Genomic DNA, 20,522 nt, shown 5'->3' on the forward strand with positions numbered 1-20,522 from the left:
TATAAAATATATAATGAGAATATTAAAAAATTAATTTATTTTTTTCTAAATATTTTTTATTATATCTAATTTATAAAAAAATATTATATCAAATACTTAAATTCAAAATCTTTAAATTATAAACAACTCATCATCTTAATTACTAATTTTATTTTTATTATTTTTAAATATATTTAATAAATAACAAGATAAATCAATAGACACATTTATTAATACACTAGTAGTAATAAAGTAAGTCATAATATTGGTCTAAGCATAAGGATGACACTATAAGATAGTGAAGACGAAGACAACATCCACTTTATTTCTTGAGTAAAATCCAATTCAATTTTCTCAAAGGTTAAGTGGAGAAGAATTATTATTCTCCGAAGTGATATCATAAAAAAGAGTAATTACAGCCTAAAAATCTTTTAAAATAAAAAATAATATGGCCAAAAAAACGAGAAAAGAGAATGGTGATATTATTATGTTGATGACAGCAAAAAAGATAATGATAATGAAAAGTATGTTTGCATATTGAAATAATATATAAAGATCAAAATTAGGACAATAAGTTACTTAATTAAACTAGTTTAAAGATTATGGTGGATTTAAGATTGAATGTAAATTGTTACAGGATGTAGCGGTTTATGTTAGTACGTATGTGATCAGAAATCGTTGCAGGGTATAGCGGTTTCTGAAGAAACTAAACCATAAAGAAACCACGAGAGGTTATAGCGGTTTCTTCTCAATTTTGTGGTTTTGAAAACCGTGTGATCCTACAGCGGTTTCTTTATATAGTGAATGTCTATAAATACTCAGTACGAGGCAATGGTAAAGTAGTATAGTATCATTTTCACAAATTAAATGTAGAGTGAAAAGTTTTTTAATTCTAGTACATTACTATGAAAAAATTCAAAAAAATAAAAGGCACAGTGTGAAGTTTACTGATAGAGAACCAGTGAGTGTTTTTATCCGGTTATCAAATACGTTGTTAGAGCTAAAAATCACTATATTACAAAAAGTGGGTGTGTGTGGGATAAAGTGGGTGAAGAAGTTATTCTACCCCGTCTGATTCCGGATATTGCGGGTGAAGGTGAACTAGATCGGATTGAAAATGCGATGTGAGAGGATGATTTGGACGAAAAACCTGTTGACATTGTTGGAGACAGTGATGAGGATACCCAAACTAACCCATTGACACATCAGGGGCCGTCAAGTTTCGGCACACAGCAACATCCTCCACACTTCTCAACCCTGAATTTGGAAGACATCAGCCAACAATCGGACATATATCCTACTGTTAGGAGTCAAGGATTGCATGAGAAAAATGATACTATGGAATTTTAGATTGGCCAATCTTTCCAAAGTAAGGAGGGAGTTGTGTTGAGTGTAAAGGATTATAGCATTCGTCGTGGAGTTGAGTACAGGGTGATAGAGTCAGATCATCGTAAGTACCATGGAAGATGCAAGGAGTTCGGTAAATGTTGCACGTGGTTGATTCGCATCACACTTCGGCAACAAAAGAGTACCTAGGAGGTTAGAAGGTACAACGGACCTCACACTTGTTTGGCTACCTCGATTTCAAGTAATCACCGATAGCTTGATCATCATGTCATTTATGCGAGAATCTTTCCGTTGGTTAGGGCCAATAACGATTACGATAAAAGTGTTTCAAGAAGCTACCAAAGCAACCTATGGATTCAGGACTAATTACAGGAAGGTCTGGATGACAAAATAGAAGGCAGTAGTACAGATCTACGGAGATTGGAAAGAATTATATGTCAAGTTGCCCCATTGCATCCTGGGTGTGCAGTTTACCATGGAGAAAACCGTTGCTGTTGAAGACTTCTCCGGTTAGAGTTGGTGATCAGCTTGATGAATCTACCGTGTACTTTCATCATCTTTTCTGGACATTTCCTCCTTGTATTTAGTTATTTTGACATTGCAAGCCACTGGTCAGTATTGACGATATTCATTTGTATGGCAAGTATGGTGGTACTTCGCTTCTGGCTATCGCGTAAATAGAAACTCGAATATCTTGCCCATTACTTTTACACTCGTATATGCATACAGTATCCTAATTCACATCAGCTGGTAGTACCTTGAACCTCTCAAGAAACTATGTGAAGTAGACTGTGAACTGCTGCAACTCGTCGAATAACTCTTGAAACCACCCCCAAGTCGGTCTGCCATCCTCCATAAACTGATCGAAGTATGTGAGGCACCCAATAACAGCCTTCCTATCAATGGACAACCCCAGCTAATATGCCACATCTTGCAGCGTGATGGTGCACTCTCCGAACAGCATATGAAAATTGTGCGTATCAGGATGCCACTTCTTAATAAATACGCTGACCAGAGACTCATCCAACCAAAACCAACGCCTATCCAGCCCAATCAAGTGGTACAAACCAGCTATCTCCAAATAAGGTATGATCCTTTTATGTAAAGGCATATTATGTTGCCTTCAAACACTGTAAATACACCTACTTGACTGCATGATGTGAGAAAAATAACCACATCCTAATTAAATTCTAATACTTACAAGTCTAAACCATAATTTATAATCCGATACAAAAACTACGAGTGTCTTATCTATCCAATCTTAACTAAAATTTTAAATATAGTTCTCTTAACATTATTTTTAAGTCTAATTTTATTAAAATAGAGAAATACGTATGACCTTTTACATAAAAATATAAGACAAATGTTAATGTACTTTAGAACAAGTAAAAAAATCTCCAACTTTTAAATTTAGAGTAAAGTATTGTTTTTGTACCCAACGTTTGGGGTAAATTCTAAAGTTGTTCCTAACGTTTCAATCGTTCTATTTAAGTCCCTAACGTTTCAAAATTGACTCAATGTTGTCCTGCCGCTAGGGATCCGTTAACAGAATTGATGGCGGGACAAAATTGAGACGATTTTGAAACGTTAGGGACTTAAATAGGACGAAAACGTTAGGAACAAAAACGGTACATAAAAATAAATTTTTATTTTATTTTATTTTTCAATAATATTAATTTTTTACTGTACATAGTATTCAATTATTTTTTAATTACATCTAAATAAATTATAATTAGTCACATTACTTTCATTTTAAATAAATTTATTTTTTTATAATTTTAAAGAATTTTGATACATTAGAGACAAAAGGTATAATTTATATACTATTCATTCTACAAACATTTCATGATAACTAAAAATCTTTAAGAGTAAAATTATAAAAAAATTAATTTATTTAAAATGAAAGTAATATGATTAAGTGTAATTTATTTATATGTGATTAAAAAATAATTGAATACCATGTATAGTAAAAAATTGATATTATTGAAGGATAAAATTAAAATTTATTTCTATGTATCATTTTTGTCCCCAACGTTTTCGTCCTATTTAAGTCCCTAACGTTTTAAAACCGTCTCAATTTTGTCCCGCCGTCAATTCAATTAACGGATCCCTAACGGCAGGACAACATTGAGTCAGTTTTGAAACGTTCGGGACTTAAATAGGATGATTGAAACGTTAAGGACAACTTTAGGACTTACCCCAAACGTTGGGGACAAAAACGATACTTTACTCTTTAAATTTATAAGTCCTAAATTTTAAAATTTAAAATTTTAATGTTCAAATACTAAACTACAAACCTTCTGCATTTAGAATTTTAATTTCTTAATTTTAAACTTTAAATCTTAAATTTCAAATACTAAACTATAAACCTTAAATTCTGTATTCTAATTCTTATATCCTAAATACTATATTTTATGTTATAAACTTTAATACTTAAAAGAAAACAAACTTACCTATTCATTGATGCCGCAGGCAACGTGAGCAACGCGGTTGAGTCGGTACAAGCTGCTTTCGTCTATTTTGGTCCCACTTGAAAATGACTCCTCTAGAAATTCCAAATGGCCAAATCCTCTCCAAGCCTCTGCCTCCTTCTCTCAATCCACAATTCTCTCTAAACCAAATTCTCTCTCTAACTTTTGGTTTGTATTTCAAATGAAGAATCTGCTACTATCTAAAGCGGTTTTATAGGCACATGTAAATCGCAACACCCACCTGCAGTTTGTGCAACTAACACATTTTTCAGAATAATTACCCAAATCAGTCTCCAACGATTTTAAAAGCGGACATTTTAGTTTCCAAAAAAATTAATACACGGATCAATCCCCAAATTTTTACTCCGATAGACAAATCAGTTCCCAGTTTATTTTCCAGCAGAGTAATTACCAGATCAGTCCCCAAGGATTTTAAAAATGGACATTTTAGTCCCAAAGAAAATTAATATACAGATCAATCCTCAACGTTTTTCTCCGTCAGACATAACATTCCTCCATCCAAAAAAATTATTATTAGAGTAAAGTATCGTTTTTTGTCCCCAACGTTTGGGGTAAATCCTATTTGTGTCTCTAATGTTTAAATTGTCCTATTTGTATCCCTAATGTTTGTAAAAGTGATTCATTGTTATCCTGCCATCAATTACACATCATGAACACTTTAGTTTGAGTTTTAAAGATCTCTTCTTGAAGTTAGAATACAAATGTTTGGGATGGAATCGATGATCCACTCCGAAAAATAGCTCATCAAAAGTTGAAACTAATTCCTACAACATTTATATAATTCACTTTTCTAGGGACATAATTGAATCTAAACACAAATAGTGGGTATAATATTAAAATCGAACACATCTAAGTGAGACCTAATTGAGAATGAATGCATCCAAGTGAGAATAATTAAAAAATATAATCTGATTTGTTAGTATAATTGATCGTAGGATAACATTGAATCACTTTTATAAACGTTAGGGATACAAATAGGACGATTTAAACGTTAGGGATACAAATAGGACTTACCACAAACGTTGGGGACAAAAACGATACTTTACTCTTATTATTATTATTATTATTATTATTATTGAGTGACTATGTATGTGTGTGTATATAGAGTAAAGTATCGTTTTTGTCCCCAACGTTTGGGGTAAATCCTATTTGTGTCCCTAACGTTTAAATCGTCCTATTTGTATCCCTAACATTTGTAAAAGTGATTCAATGTTATCCTACCGTCAATTACACATCATGAGCGCTTTAGTTTGAATTTTAAAAATATCTTATTGAAGTTATAATACAAATGTCTGGGATAGAATTGATGATCCACCCCGAAAAATAGCTCATCAAAAGTTGAAACTAATTCCTACAACATTTACATAATTCAGTTTCCTAGGGACATAATTGAATCTAAACACAAATAGTGGGTATAATATTAAAATCGAACACATCCAAGTGAGACCTAATTGAGAATGAATACATTCAAGTGAGAATAATTGAAAAATATAATCTGATTTGTTAGTATAATTGATAGTAGGATAATATTGAATCACTTTTATAAACGTTAAGGATACAAATAGGACGATTTAAATGATAGGGACACAAATAGGACTTACCCCAAACGTTGAGGACAAAAACAATACTTTACTCGTATATATATATACTTTTTTATATTAGAAATATATACATAAGAATCTAATGAATAAATTTATCATTATTTTTGTTCAAAAAATACAAAAAATATGATATAGTATTATTATGCAATTAATAATAATAATAATAATAATAATAATAATAATAATAATAATAATAATAATAATAATAATAATAATAATTTTATTTTATTTTTTTTGGATGAAGGACTGTTATGTCTGATAAAGAAAAACGTTGGTGATTGATCTGTATATTAATTTCTTTAGGGACTAAAGTGTCCGTTTTTTAAATTCTTGGGGATTGATTTGAGTAATTACTTTGCTGAAAAATGAACCGGGGATTGATTTGTCTGCCGGAGTAAAACCTTGGAGATTGATCTGTGTATTAATTTTTTTTAGAGACTAAAATGTCCATTTTTAAAATCCTTAGGGACTGATTTGGGTAATTGTTCCATTTTTTCAAAAAATCGTTAGTCTCTTGTGGTTTCTTCAGATTTAAATTCTTTCAAAATACACATTGTAGCGGTTTCTGGCCACACGCATTTCAACGTAAATCGCTACACCCGTATAGCAATTTACGTTCAACTTCTAAACCACCATAGCTTTCCGCAATTTCTATAGTTATATAAATGTTTCATTTGCGTCTGCATTATTGAAAAGTTGTATTTTGGTAATTATGGTTTCCAAACATACAATTTAAATAAGTAACTTATCCTAAAAGCTATGATGATGGTGATGAAAAATGTGGTGATAATGATGGTTATAATTGGTCTTATACTTGAAATTTTTCTGTGAAAGTTTAAAATTTTCGTAAATTACAAATAAAATTTTTATAAAACTAATATTTATTATTATTTAAAAAGTTTTTTAATAAAAAATTTATATTATTTTAAAATAATTTTGTTAGGGTCGAAGTATTTTTTTTCACAAAAATTGCTGGAAAAAAAGGAAGCAACTGTATTAAGTCTTTCTTCTTATATCTCATTCCTTAATTTTTTTTTTATTTTCATTAATTTTTTCATGACAGAAAAGTATTTTTTTTATATCCATTTTTACAAAAATAACCCTGTTTAAAAATTTTCATTATCATCCTAGTCTAAGAAAAATATTTAATTGATACAAAAATACAAGTTTAACAAGATGAAATGAACCTTTTTAATGGAGAGAATTCACTAGTTGTTTGATAAAATAGATGAAGAAAAAACATGATATATAAACACGTTCACAACTTTATGAATGACATTAAAGATAAGTTTGGTATTACTACTTGGAAAAAATACATTTATTTATAAAAAAAATAAATAGAAGTTGATATTTCATTTTACTGTTTAGTAAACCAAAACATTTTGAGTGGTTTTTATTTTTTATTTTTCATTTTTTTAACTTTTAGAGATTCTTTAGGAATTTTTTAGAATTCTTTATGAAATAGAACTTTTCTAATATAATATTTTACTAATAAAACATTATCTACACACATAAAGTTATATATATATATAAATATTTTGTTTAAGAACAATTTTTACTTTATTTTATCAAACCAAATTATTATAGCTTTTGAAGAGCCGTGTCTATAAAATCGAGAGTTCAATAAATTTTGAAAAATCACAATATCTAATTTATCATTTGTAGTGTTGATTGAGTGTGAATATATTTAAATTAAATAGAAAATTCTAATTATATATATTTATATAAATACATAAACATCAAAAGAATATAATATTAGAATTTTTATACTATAAAAAATATAAACTATCAATTAACCACAATATATAATACATATAATATTTAAAAAAATAAAGTTATTTAATACAAAATTTAATTAGTAATATATGTAAATTAATATATTTTATATACAAGATACACTGATTTTATTTCAATAATAAAATCTATTAAAAAAGTTTTTAATATTAAAAAATAAAAATTTTAATTAAAAATAACAGAGTATAACTATTTTGATATACCTAAGAATAATACATATATATATATATATATATATATATATATATAAATAATTTTTTATAAATAAAAAATGAGTACATTAAGTACTAAGTGTTTGTTTGAGCATAATTAAATTAATAAAAAATATTTTTTTAATAAAAAAAGATTATTTTTTATTTTTTTAATGTGTTTGGCAAATTTTTAATAATAAAAATAAAAATACTAAAAAAATAAAAAATATATCTTTTGAAAAGCTACACTGTACATCTTTTTTTAAAAGATATTTATTTCTTAAAAAAATATCTTTAATATAATAAATAAAATATACTTTTATCTTATCTTATCCAAACACAATTAATAAATAATAATATTTTTGTATATAAAATATCCAAACATAAAATTACTTTTATTTTTATAAAATTTTTTTAAAAAAATATCATTAAAAGAATAAACCCTATGCAGAGAATATAATGAAAACAAAAAATGCTATATATACAAGCATGAGACGGGGAAGATTGAGATTCCCACTCTGTCTTGATTATTATTTATAGGGAGCTACTCAAATGAAGATGCAAAAAACATCTTTTTATGAAGATGCTTTGTATAAAAGTGTGATTTATTGATTTGGCCACACTTCAAATAAAAACAACACTTTTATAACATATCAAAATCTAACCCTACACTCCATCATCTAAGGGTCAAAAAAAAAAATCATCACATGAAGACAATTATAATATCTTCATGGGAGTACCCACCTACATATGTGTATATCTCCGTCTTTACACTAGTGGTTGTTCCTCACTGGTATCTACACCCTTCCTTTTGGCCTCTTCTTCCCTCACTTCGACCCATAGTCTCTCACTCACTTATACTCTCTTTCTCTCTCTTCACCACTTTCCACCACGCTACACTTTCTAGTGCCTTCTGCTATGGCATCCGTCATCGAATCTGCCTGGCAGGTACTCTCTCTTTCTTTCTTTTCATTTTGTTTATCCCTTTCAGCTTCTATATTTTTCGCATTCTTCCTTCTTCTCCGCTTCTTCCCTCTAGATTAGTACTAGATTTGCTTATTTTTTTAATTTTTTCATTTTTTAAAAGGCATTATGATCTTGTCACATGCGTTTTCACTTTTCAGTAATCGATTTCAGATACAGTAACTTATCTTTTTTTTCTTTTTATATAAAAAAAGTTATTTATATTTTTCAGCGAGTTGATGATGGTGTGTGAGTGTGATATCATAATGCGTTTGTTCAGGACTGCGTTGTCACGTAGGGACCATGATGGTTGTTTGATTGCATTCTGATTTTGACACTTTTGGTTCATAATGCTTGCTGGATCATACTCTATGGATATTTCATGTTAATATTTATTATATTATCACCTTAATTCTTGCTCAGATTATAATAATTATTAAAAAGGACCCAATAAATTATGACAGCTGAAAGCATTGTACAGTTGAAGTGATGCTCAACATAAGATTTGAGCTGATTCTGATTCACTCACCTACAATAAATTTGTTGAATCTCACATTTTTTTATAGTAACGGTTGAATCTTTGGAAGAGGTTGAAGAGCGATGCAATTCGATGTGATACGAATTTAATTGACAATTTGTTGATGAAAATCTCACAACTTTGTCATACGTTTTGTAGATCACTATTTTACGATGATAGAAGAATTGGTGTTTTTTCTTCTTTTTAAATATGTAATGGATACAAGATATGGAATTTACTGGTTTTTCTGTGCTGCACTTTCAGTATTTGATCACACATTTCAGCGACTTTCAGCTAGCATGTTTGGGCAGTTTCTTTCTACACGAAAGTGTTTTCTTCTTATCTGGACTTCCTTTTATATGGCTTGAGAGGGCTGGGTGGCTGACCAAGTATAAAATTCAGGTTTTCTCTTATTCTGCTTTAAAGTGTAGAATTGGTTTAGTGTTTTTTTCTAGATATTAGATGCCTTGTGTTTTGTTTTCATGCTTTTCTCCAAAGGAGCTTAAGAAATTTGTTTATAGAAGGAACTAACTGCTACAATGTAGTTTGTTTGGTCTTGTTGGACCCAAGCCATAGGATGACTCTTTGTTCTTGATACCAATTATTTGCTTCTTCCCTGTTTTGACATTGTGCTAAAATAATATATTCTGACTTCATAAAAACTAAAGCAATGTACTCTTTATTTATATATTAGAAGGCCTTGAAATGACACTTGCTGTTGATTGTCAAATGTCAACCTTTTGAGAAGCCATTTAGTTCATTTTGATATATACTTATATCCAATTTGGGAGAGAATTTGAAATTTTTCTATTGTAGCTATATTCTGTTTACTCCATTGCATATGCCTGATATGCTGCTCACTAGATCACTATCCCGATCATCTTCCTTCATTTGCTGTATAGTCTGTTCAACGCGAAGATTTACAATTGTTGCTAATACTTGTTTTCATGCAGGCAAAAATTAACAGCCCTTCCTCCCAGGGAAAATGTATTATTCGCTTGTTGTTGTATCATTTCGGTGTCAACCTACCTGTTATGATTTTTTCATATCCTGTTTTTACATACATGGGCATGCGGAGTAGTCTTCCACTTCCATCCTGGTATTTTCAGGTTCTTTAGAACATCCTGGTTATTTTGGCCTAATGACTTTTAAAATAGGAATTTTATGTGAACGTTTAGAATATATCTTTCCTGTAAGCTTACTTAGCAAGATCGAATTTTGGTTTGACAGGAGAGTAGTTCTTGCTCAAATAATCTTTTACTTCATTTTGGAGGATTTTGTATTCTACTGGGGACATAGGGTATTGCACACAAAATGGTTGTACAAGCATGTACACAGTGTTCATCATGAGTAAGTATTAATATTATGTGTATTATGTCGTATTGGCTTATTATTTTTCTTTATTTATGAATTATTTTGCCCTATTACTTAAACTACCAAGGTGTTTCATTATATTGTGAAGATATGCTACACCATTTGGACTTACTTCTGAATATGCTCATCCTGCGGAGATACTTTTCCTTGGATTTGCTACCATTGTTGGTCCTGCTGTCACTGGGCCTCATTTGATAACTCTTTGGCTATGGATGGTTCTTAGAGTCCTTGAGACAGTTGAAGCACACTGTGGTTACCATTTTCCATGGAGTCCTTCGAATTTCTTGCCATTGTACGGGGGGTGAGTGTCATGTTCCTTTTTCACTTGACATCATCATTTTTCTGATATATTTAGTTAGTACGCTCTTTAAAACCTTGCTTCTTCACTTTTAGTGCTGATTTTCATGACTATCATCACCGGTTGCTGTACACAAAATCCGGAAACTATTCATCAACATTCACTTACATGGACCGGTAAGTTTTCAACGTTCTTTAAAGGTATTGGTATTGGTTTTTAGAATATAAGATGGTCTGACTATGACTTGTTAATGCTTTGGATATTCCATTTCTTATGGCTGACAATGTTAACGTGACATTTTTTCCACTATAATAGGATATTCGAAACTGATATAGGGTACAGAAAGTTGAAAGCATCCAAGAGTGCAGAAATTGAATTCAGCAGCGAACAAAAGAAAAAATGATGGAGCAAATTCTTTGTAACCATTGCAGAAATTAGAATTTTGAATTCTCATCCTGAGGGTAAAATTAGAAAAATATCGTGTATTCAATGTGTTATTGTGTGTTTTTAGTTGTTTCTTGTCAAGAACGTGTGCAGACGGCTTTCTTTTGGACATTTATGCCTTTGTTATTCATAAGAATTCGGTGACATTAGTTTTGGTTGGATGGTTTTATCCCCATTGTGCGTCTAATATTCTTAATTCCTATTCTTTGTTGGCGCACATCATTTGTATTGTTTGATTTTAAGGGAGTTTATTTAAGGAAAGTAGCTGTTCCTTCACATGTTAAGCCTATTCAAGCTCGAGTCTAAGCTTCATTCTCACTCTTGTTTATATGGATTTCTTTGTGTTTGGTTTAGCGTTTGGAGTATTAAATATAAATTTATTATATTTATCTATTTTTTCTTCCTTTAAAGGCAAACGCAATTTTATCATCAAACCCACGACTAGCTAAAGCCAAAAATTACGTATTCTATTCTTCAAGCTAGCGTTTACCTAAAGCTAAGAATTCTAGCTTTTATGTTCACTTCTTTTAAATTGAAATTTATTTCTTATTTACCGATTTTATGCTTTATTTATATCATGAATTTTGTTGTTTTTATAATATTTTTTCTCTATTACTTTTTCATGCATATTATTTTTTATAAAGTTCTTATTATTTTTTGTTTATATGAATTTTTTTTACCGTTATTGTTATTTTTTGTGCTTTGTATTATGATTCTATTAATTTTATTAGAGTACTAAAGAGTACTGAGAGTATTAAAAAAAATTTATTAAAATTTATAATAAAATTATAAGATAATATAAAATAATTAGTTAAATTTATGTTTTTTCAGTAATTTTTTTATCTGAAAATAATTTTTAATAATATAACCCAAATAATATTTAATTTATTATAATTTATTTTGATATAAAAATTATCAAACTTCTTTTTTATTTGAATTATAATTTATTGACAACTTCAAACCTCTAATGATACCTTAGAATCAATCTTATTCTATAAATATGTTTGCACGTATAATATTTTTTTGGGTAAAGTATATTTTTTGTCCTTAAAGTTTGGCAAAAATTTTAAAAATACCCCTAAGTCTTATTTTGTTTTAATTTTGTCCCAAAAGTTTTCGATTTGCATCAAATATACCATCGACGGCTAAATTTTTAAAAAATGTAAGACCAATCTAACAATAACGCATGAAAATTATGCTTGAATTGCTTGTATTGAGGGTTGTTCTTATGAAATTGTTATTGAATTGGTCTTAAATTTTTTGAAAAATTAGCCGTCACGAGTATATTTGATGTAAATCGAAAACTTTTGGGACATAATTAAAACAAAATAAAACTTAGAAGTATTTTTAAAACTTTTGTCAAACTTCAGAGACAAAAAATATACTTTATCCTATTTTTTTTAATTTCTTTTTGAAAGGTTGTGCTCATACTATTATCAATATTTATTTTGATTAACAACCAGCAACAAACTAGTGCATATTAAAAAAAAACTCGATGAAAGAATTATATTGCACGTTGTTCTAAAACTACAGCACACATATCTCCATTCTTATTTGTTATTAATTATTGTGATTGATTATACTGTTTAAATAAAATCCCGATCTAAGAATATATGGAATTAGAAGATACTGTTTAGTCTATTGTAATTTTGTCTTAAATTATGCATTCAACTCTCGTCTACAACTGGCATATCTACCTTTAATCACCATGACTAATTCAATTGTATGTACTTTGGCATCGGAGTGTCTTTGCAGGTACCACCCCCCATTCTCTCACATCGAAGTCGGACGAGGGCCTTGGAGCATCAATCCGCTTGGATACTCCATCATTCCAACGATTGGGCCAGCCAAACTAATCCAACCCAATAATCTCCGGTTACCCACCGTAACATTGGAGCCGTTGCCGGGGACCCGAGAGATCAACCAGTAAAGGCGGACATGTCACAGGAAGACGGTCATGTGGCATCAGATTCCGAACAAGAGAATCTGGATACCGGAAACCACGACGTAGACCTGACCCCTCACCAGGAAACCAACGACCAACACAGGGAAGGAACCTTCGGATTTAAAAATCCGAAGACAAATTTCTCGGAGGGGCGTGAGTCAGAAAAGGATGGACCACCCCACGCAACTGAACTAATGGGGCTAGTCCATGTCCACCAAAGTCGCTTGGAACAGCTGGAACAGGAACGGGAGCGACAAAGGGAGATAGAAAAGCACCTAAGAGAGGAGATGGATCGACGAAAAGAGTTAGAGAAAAAACTCTTAAAATTAGAATCCTCCCTCAGAGGTCGGAACTCCCGTGAAGATCGAGAAGAGTCGCCCCCAGGAGGGGAGGACCCTTTCAGTGAGGACATAATGAGGGCAAAAGTTCCAAAAAACTTTAAAAGCCCCAATATGGACCTCTATGACGGAACCACCGATCCAAAGCATCATCTAAGCAACTTTAAAAGTCGGATGTATCTGGCTGATGCTTCTGATGCAACGCGCTGCAAAGCTTTCCCGACCACCTTATCGAAAGCAGCGATGAAATGGTTCGATAGTCTCCCTCCAAGGTCGGTCACCAGCTTCGAGGACCTCTCGAGGAAGTTTCTGATGAGGTTCTCCATTCAGAAAGATAAAGTAAAGCATGCACCGAGCCTCCTGGGAATAAAGCAGGAGGTCGGAGAACCCCTACGAGATTATATGGAAAGATTCAACAAAGCATGCTTAGAGATTCAAGACCTGCCCACCGAGGCAGTCATTATGGGGCTAGTAAATGGACTTAGGAAAGGTTCCTTCTCACAATCCATATCAAAAAGGCACCCCACCTCCCTGAGTGATGTACAAGAAAGAGCTGAAAAGTACATCAACATGGAGGAAAATGCCAGGCTGAGAGAGTCGAGCTGGCGACCTGGGCACCTTCCCTCAATAAAAGAGAAAGAAAGGGAGCCCAAGAAGAAAGAAGACCTCGGTCCTAACAGGCCCAGGAAATATCACTCTTATACTCTAAAGGTTTCTATAGTGGACGTATACAGAGAAATTTGCAATACTGAAATGCTGCCACCTCCCAGGCCCATTAAAAATAAAAAAGGGGGGAGTCGCAGCGACTACTGTGAGTACCATAAAATATATGGTCACTCGACAAATGACTGTTACGACCTTAAAAATGTGATAGAAAAGCTGGCCAGAGAAGGCCGACTTGACAGATATCTCATAGAAAGGTCGGACAATCATGGGAAGAGAAAGCGAGACGATGCGGATAGAAGAGACCCACCACCGCAGACTCTGGAGAGACATATACATATGATCTCAGGAGGATTCGCAGGAGGGGGACTCACCAAGTCCGCTCGCAAAAGACACCTCAAGCGAGTATACCAGATCGGAAATCAATCATCCGACCTCCCCACTATCTCATTTACAAAAGAGGATGGGCAAGGAGTAATCCCTGAACACGACGATCGAGTGGTAATAACTATGATCCTAGCTAATGCCCATCTCCACAGAACCCTAGTAGATCAAGGAAGCTCGGCGGATATCCTTTTCAAACCCGCGTTTGACAAACTGGAGCTGGATGAAAAGGAATTAAGAGCCTACCCCGACACCTTGTACGGGCTAGGCGATACGCCAATAAAATCACTAGGATTTATACCCATCCACACTACCTTCGGAAAGGGGAAAAAATCCAAAACTCTGAGTATAGACTTTATAGTCATCGACGTAGGGTCAGCATACAATGCCCTAATCGGTAGAACCACCCTGAATCGACTCGGAGCGGTGGTGTCTACCCCCATCTTTGCATGAAATTTCTGACACCTGCGGGAATAGCAACAGTGCGGGGAGACCAGAAATTGGCAAGAAAGTGTTACAATGAAAGCCTGAACCTGAGGGGAAAAGGCAAAGAGATTCACACCATAGAGCTCGGTGGTGCAAGGGCCAAAGAAGAGCTACGACCACAGCCAGGAGGAAAAACTGAAGAAATACCAGCATAGGAGCCAACCTAGGGGAGACCCTGAAGCAAGGGTTGACTAAGCTCCTAAGAGACAATTTCGACCTCTTCGCCTGGAAGGCTTCCGACATGCCCGGGATAGACCCCGAGCTCATGTCCCACAAGCTCTCGGTACATTCGGGATCCCGACCTGTACAACAGAAAAGACGCAAGCTCGGCCCGGAACGAGCCCTAGTGGTGGAAGAGCAAGTTCAGGCACTCCTAGAAGCCGACTTCATTAGAGAAGTTAAATATCCAACATGGCTAGCAAATGTAGTTCTAGTCAAGAAGCAAAACGGCAATTGGAGGATGTGTGTTGACTACACCGACTTAAATAAAGCATGTCCCAAAGACCCTTATCCACTCCCGAGTATTGATACCCTAGTAGACTCTAGCTCGGGATATCAATACTTGTCGTTCATGGATGCCTACTCGGGATATAACCAAATCCCGATGTATGAGCCAGACCAAGAGAAAACATCATTCATCACGCCCAGAGCTAATTTTTGCTACGTGGTCATGCCATTTGGATTAAAAAATGCAGGGGCCACATACCAAAGGCTGATGAATAAGGTGTTCGCCCCTCACCTTGGGAGCTTAATGGAAGTCTACATCGACGACATGCTAGTAAAAACCAAGGAAGGAGTCGACCTCTTATCAGACCTCTCGCAAGTCTTCGACACCATAAGGCTACACGGGATGAGGCTAAATCCCGCAAAATGTGTCTTCGCGGTAGAGGCTGGAAAATTCCTAGGTTTTATGCTAACACAGAGAAGGATTGAAGCAAATCCCGATAAGTGTAAAGCTATCCTGGAAATGAAGAGCCCGACTTGCTTAAGAGAGGTTCAGCAATTGAACGGCCGACTTGCAGCCCTCTCCAGGTTCTTGGCAGGATTAGCACTCAAATCCCTTCCACTGTTTTCTTTATTAAGAAAGGGATGCCAGTTCCAATGGACTCCGGAATGCGAAGAAGCATTCCAGGAGTTCAAAAGGTTCTTGAGTCAACCGCCAATCCTAACCCGACCTCTAGTCGGGGAAGATCTCGTCCTTTATTTGTCCGTAGCAGACAAAGCTGTCGCTTCAGCCCTGATAAGGGAGGACGAGGTCGGACAGCATCCAATCTACTTCATCAGCAAAGTTCTACAAGGCCCCGAGCTAAGGTACCACAAACTAGAGAAGTTTGCCTACTCCTTAACAATAGCCTCACGAAGGCTACAGCCTTACTTTCAAGCACATACAATAAGAGTCCGAACGAACCAACCCATGAAGCAAATCCTCCAAAAGACGGATGTTGCGGGGAGAATGGTTCAATGGGCAATAGAGCTCTCCGAGTTCGATTTGAAGTATGAAACTTGGACAGCAATCAAAGCCCAATGCCTCACTGACTTCATAGCTGAGTACGCAGGAGACCAAGAGGAAAAGCCAACTACATGGGAACTCTATGTAGATGGATCCTCAAATAAAACAGGAAGCGGTGCAGGCATAATACTGGCGGATGAAAGGGGAACTCAAATAGAGGTATCCCTCAAATTCGAATTTCCAGCTTCAAATAACCAGGCAGAATATGAAGCCCTGATTGCAGGATTGAAGCTGGCAGAAGAAGTCGGTGCAACAAAAGTGATGATATACAGTGACTCTCAGGTGGTGACCTCCCAGATAAATGGAGAGTATCAGGCCAAAGACCCAAACATGAAGAGATACCTGGAAAAAACTCTGGAATACCTCGGACGCTTTGCCGAAACCGAAGTTAAGCATATAACTCGGGATCTCAATAGCAGAGCAGACGCCCTCTCTAAATTAGCAAGTACTAAGCCAGGAGGGAATAATAGAAGCCTGATCCAGGAAACTCTCTAAGAACCTTCTGTAGTAAAAGCAGAGGGCATACAAGATATCCTCGAGGTATCCGGGCTAAATCTCGGATGGATGAATCCTCTGGTCGAATACCTAAAATTCGACATCCTCCCCAAAGAGGAAAAAAAGGCCAAGAAAATTCGGAGGGAAGCACAATATTACACTCTGGTTAAAAATATCATTTATAAAAGAGGAATATCAATGCCATTGTTGAAGTGCGTACCGACCTCAAGGACCACTGAAGTGCTAGAGGAGGTCCACAATGGGATCTGCGGAAACCATCTCGGAGCCAGGTCGCTAGCCAGAAAAGTAATCCGAGCTGAATTCTACTGGCCGACCTTGCAGAAAGATGCCACAGAATTTGTGAAAAAATGCCAACCTTGCCAAATACATGCAAATTTCCACATAGCTCCCCCCGAGGAGCTCATTAGTATAACTTCTCCCTGGCCCTTCGCAAAATGGGGAATGGATTTGTTAGGTCCTTTTCCCCAGGCGCCAGGGCAAGTCAAATACTTAATTGTGGGAATAGACTACTTCACAAAGTGGATAGAAGCAGAACCATTGGCCACCATCACCGCCCAGAGAAGTCAGAGGTTCCTCTACAAAAATATCATCACAAGGTATGGGATACCTCACTCCATTACCACGGATAATGGAACCCAGTTCACCAATTCCACCTTCAGAAGCCTAGTGGCCAGTATGAAAATCAAACACCAGTTCACCTCGGTGGAACACCCACAAGCAAATGGACAAGCCGAGGCAGCCAACAAAGTCATACTAGCGGGGCTAAAGAAAAGACTACAAGATGCAAAAGGAGCCTGGACAGAGGAGCTCCCCCAAGTGTTGTGGGCTTATCGGACGACACCCCAATCTGCAACTGGAGAAACACCCTTCCGACTTGTCTATGGGGTAGAAGCTATGATACCAGTAGAAATCAGTGAACAAAGCCCAAGAGTGATTCTCCATGACGAAATCGGAAACATACAGGGGCATAAAGAGGAGCTCGAGTTGCTCCCCGAAGTCCGAGAACAAGCCCAGATAAGAGAAGCAGCGCTGAAGCAAAGGATGGCTACCAGATACAACAAAAAAGTCATTCGAAGAAGTTTCGCACTAAGCGATCTGGTCTTAATCAGAAACGACATAGGAGTCAACAAATCGGGGGAAGGAAAACTCGCTGCCAATTGGAAAGGACCCTACAAAGTTAGCGAGGTCTTAGGAAAAGGTTATTATAAGGTGACCAACCTAAGCGGCGCCGAGTTACCAAGATCGTGGCATGCTTGTAATATGAAAAGGTACTATAGTTGAAAGCGAACTCTACTCCCTGATGTACTCTTTTCCCAACTTCACGATTTTTTCCCAAACATTAAAGGGTTTTTTCTGAAGAAGGGTTTTTAATGAGGCATCATAGTAGAGGCTAAGGGGGAAAAGATTATTAAAAACCCTTAGTAGCGGTAAAGTACCTTCCCAAATTAATAAAGATCTTTTACAATATCTCTTATAAATTCCTTCTAGTTTATTTTTCCTACGAAACGCGCCAACTTAAGCTCGACAAAACGTGAAAATCCATGAACCGACCTAGATGGTCGTCAGGATAAAACGACGAGGTACAAGTCGGTGTAAAGAGGTTATAAAAGTTGATCGTGAGAAACTCGGAGACATTCCGACTCATAAGTTGGAATGAAAAAACCGAGTAAAAAAGAAAGCGCATCGCAAAAATAACCTAAGTCATAAAACTCAATAAAACAAAGTTGAGTATAAGAAATAACAAAAAAGAGAACGAAAAACCTAGGAAAAAGCTTAAAGGTTGTCCCAAAGTCCTTAAAGCGGAAAGACTTAGAAAGACAGACAAGCAAAAGGTTTTTAGAAAAGATTAAAGGGACTTCGAAAAATCAAAATCAGAAAGCATGCACACAAAAAGGTAGCTGAAACCGTGATACCAAAAAGGGTATTTTCGTTAAATAAAACCCTTATCCAAAAAAGGCAATTATAAATATTTTTGTTTACGGCCATAAAAGGCCAAGGCAAATGTCAATATACCACCACCACAAATATAAAGAGTTTAAAAAAGAGGGAACCCACAGGCCGGGCCCCCATATAGCCAACAAATTTTTAAAGAGCATCACCACCAGGACCAAAGGGAGTAGTCGGATCACCACCAGAGTCGGGAAGAGGAGTCGGAGTGCCATCAGAACCAGGGAGAGAAGTGTCCATAGGAGTCGGAGAAGAGGCGCCGTGAGATCTTGAGGAACTCGGAACATCCTTTTGACGAGGAGGGGACTCAATGATTCTCTACCCCCGAGTCTTCAAATCTGACTCGGTGACGACCTCGGGAGCTGGGAGATAAACTATGGTACCATCAATAATGACCTTGTCAGGATCCAAAGGAGAGAGATCCAGGTTGGGAGCAAGAACTCCGACCTGCTCCTTAAAAATCCTCCAGGCCTCCTCGGCCCCCTCAGCAATAGAATCCTCCAACTCGGCATAGGCAGTCCAAGAGTTCAACAAGTCCCTCCTTACAGCCACAAGGTCCTCAAATAAACTCTGATAACTCTCCTGCGCCTTCTTTCTCAAGCCCTCCTCCATGTTACATAGGGCTTGTAACTTGCTCTCCTTCTCTCGGAGTCCATCCCTCTCCTCCTTCAATTTGGCAACCTCCTTCTTCAACTCCTTCTCATGTTTCTGATATATGAGAAGCCTTCCCTCCAACTCTTCAACCTTAGAGGTTGAACCCAGAGAGTTAAGAGGAGTCTTCTCAAAAATATCAAGGAACTTGGCACAAATCCCCGCCGCCCTGATGCTCTCCTCAGCCAGAATAGTGAGGTGGTTCCAAATAGAAACATCATCCATACCTATACGGGTATGGGGATAGATGAACTTTCGGATAAATGCAGGAGCATCCACCTTAGCCTCACCTTCAAAAGAAGAGTCAGACTCTAAAGCCTTGCGCTTCTTCTTCTCTGGCTCAGGAGAAGGTCGGGGAGGAGGGGATGGCTGAGAAGAAGCCGAAGCAGGGATAATAATAGGTTGAGAAGGAGTCCCCAAATTTCGGGAAGGGGGAGGAAGAGGAAGAGGAGAGCTAGTTACCCTGACACCACCGGTTCTGGCGCGAGACCTCGCCTTGGCCTCCTGGACTCTCTGATAAGACTCATTAGAATTCTTCCTTGCCATCTCTGTAAAAGAAAACAAATTAGTAAAACAAGTCGGTAAACTTCAAGTCGGTAGAAACAAGTCGGAAACAAAGTAGATAAAAGCTACCTAGTTGTGTCTGGACAAAAGACGACGACCCCTGGAGAAATTTTTTGGTATCCAGATATGGGGCCCTTCCCCATACTTCTCGGAGGAACCCTACAATGGCTGCCTCCACCTCATCCAGATCCTCCAAACCATATTTCTCACAGGGGGAAGCCTCAAACCAGTACAAGGGAAAGCGATGGGAAGAATTCTCATCCAAGAAAAAGGGGTGGTGACCCTCTACGCATTGAACTTTGAAAAAATAATTTTTGAAGTCATGAAAGGATTCATCAAAAAGGGTGAAAACTCTTCGACCTTGTATAGCTCAGAAAGACACCCATTGTTGCTTATTATTTTGCCCACTGAAGGGCTTGGTCATGTGGAAGAGATAGAAGAAAATTCTCAAAGAGGTCGGAAAGTCTAAAGCATGGCTGATAAACTGGTAGATTTTCAGAAAACCCCAGGAATTGGGG

At 35.7% G+C, this 20,522-nt stretch overlaps 1 protein-coding gene across 1 annotated transcript; it reads left to right on the forward strand.

The window, feature by feature from the left end:
• The first annotated feature begins 7,849 nt into the window (after positions 1-7,849).
• On the forward strand, positions 7,850-11,276 carry LOC112733956 (methylsterol monooxygenase 2-2). The gene is made up of 8 exons (XM_025783098.3): positions 7,850-7,940; positions 8,153-8,352; positions 9,149-9,286; positions 9,838-9,983; positions 10,115-10,234; positions 10,347-10,559; positions 10,652-10,732; positions 10,872-11,276. Exons 2-8 carry the CDS (start codon positions 8,323-8,325, stop codon positions 10,957-10,959), a joined length of 816 nt encoding a protein of 271 aa, XP_025638883.1. The 5' UTR covers positions 7,850-7,940; positions 8,153-8,322; the 3' UTR covers positions 10,960-11,276.
• The last annotated feature ends 9,246 nt before the right edge of the window (positions 11,277-20,522 follow it).

This window comes from Arachis hypogaea, chromosome 3 (assembly GCF_003086295.3).
Source record: "Arachis hypogaea cultivar Tifrunner chromosome 3, arahy.Tifrunner.gnm2.J5K5, whole genome shotgun sequence".
In the NCBI taxonomy this organism is placed as follows: Eukaryota; Viridiplantae; Streptophyta; class Magnoliopsida; order Fabales; family Fabaceae; genus Arachis; species Arachis hypogaea.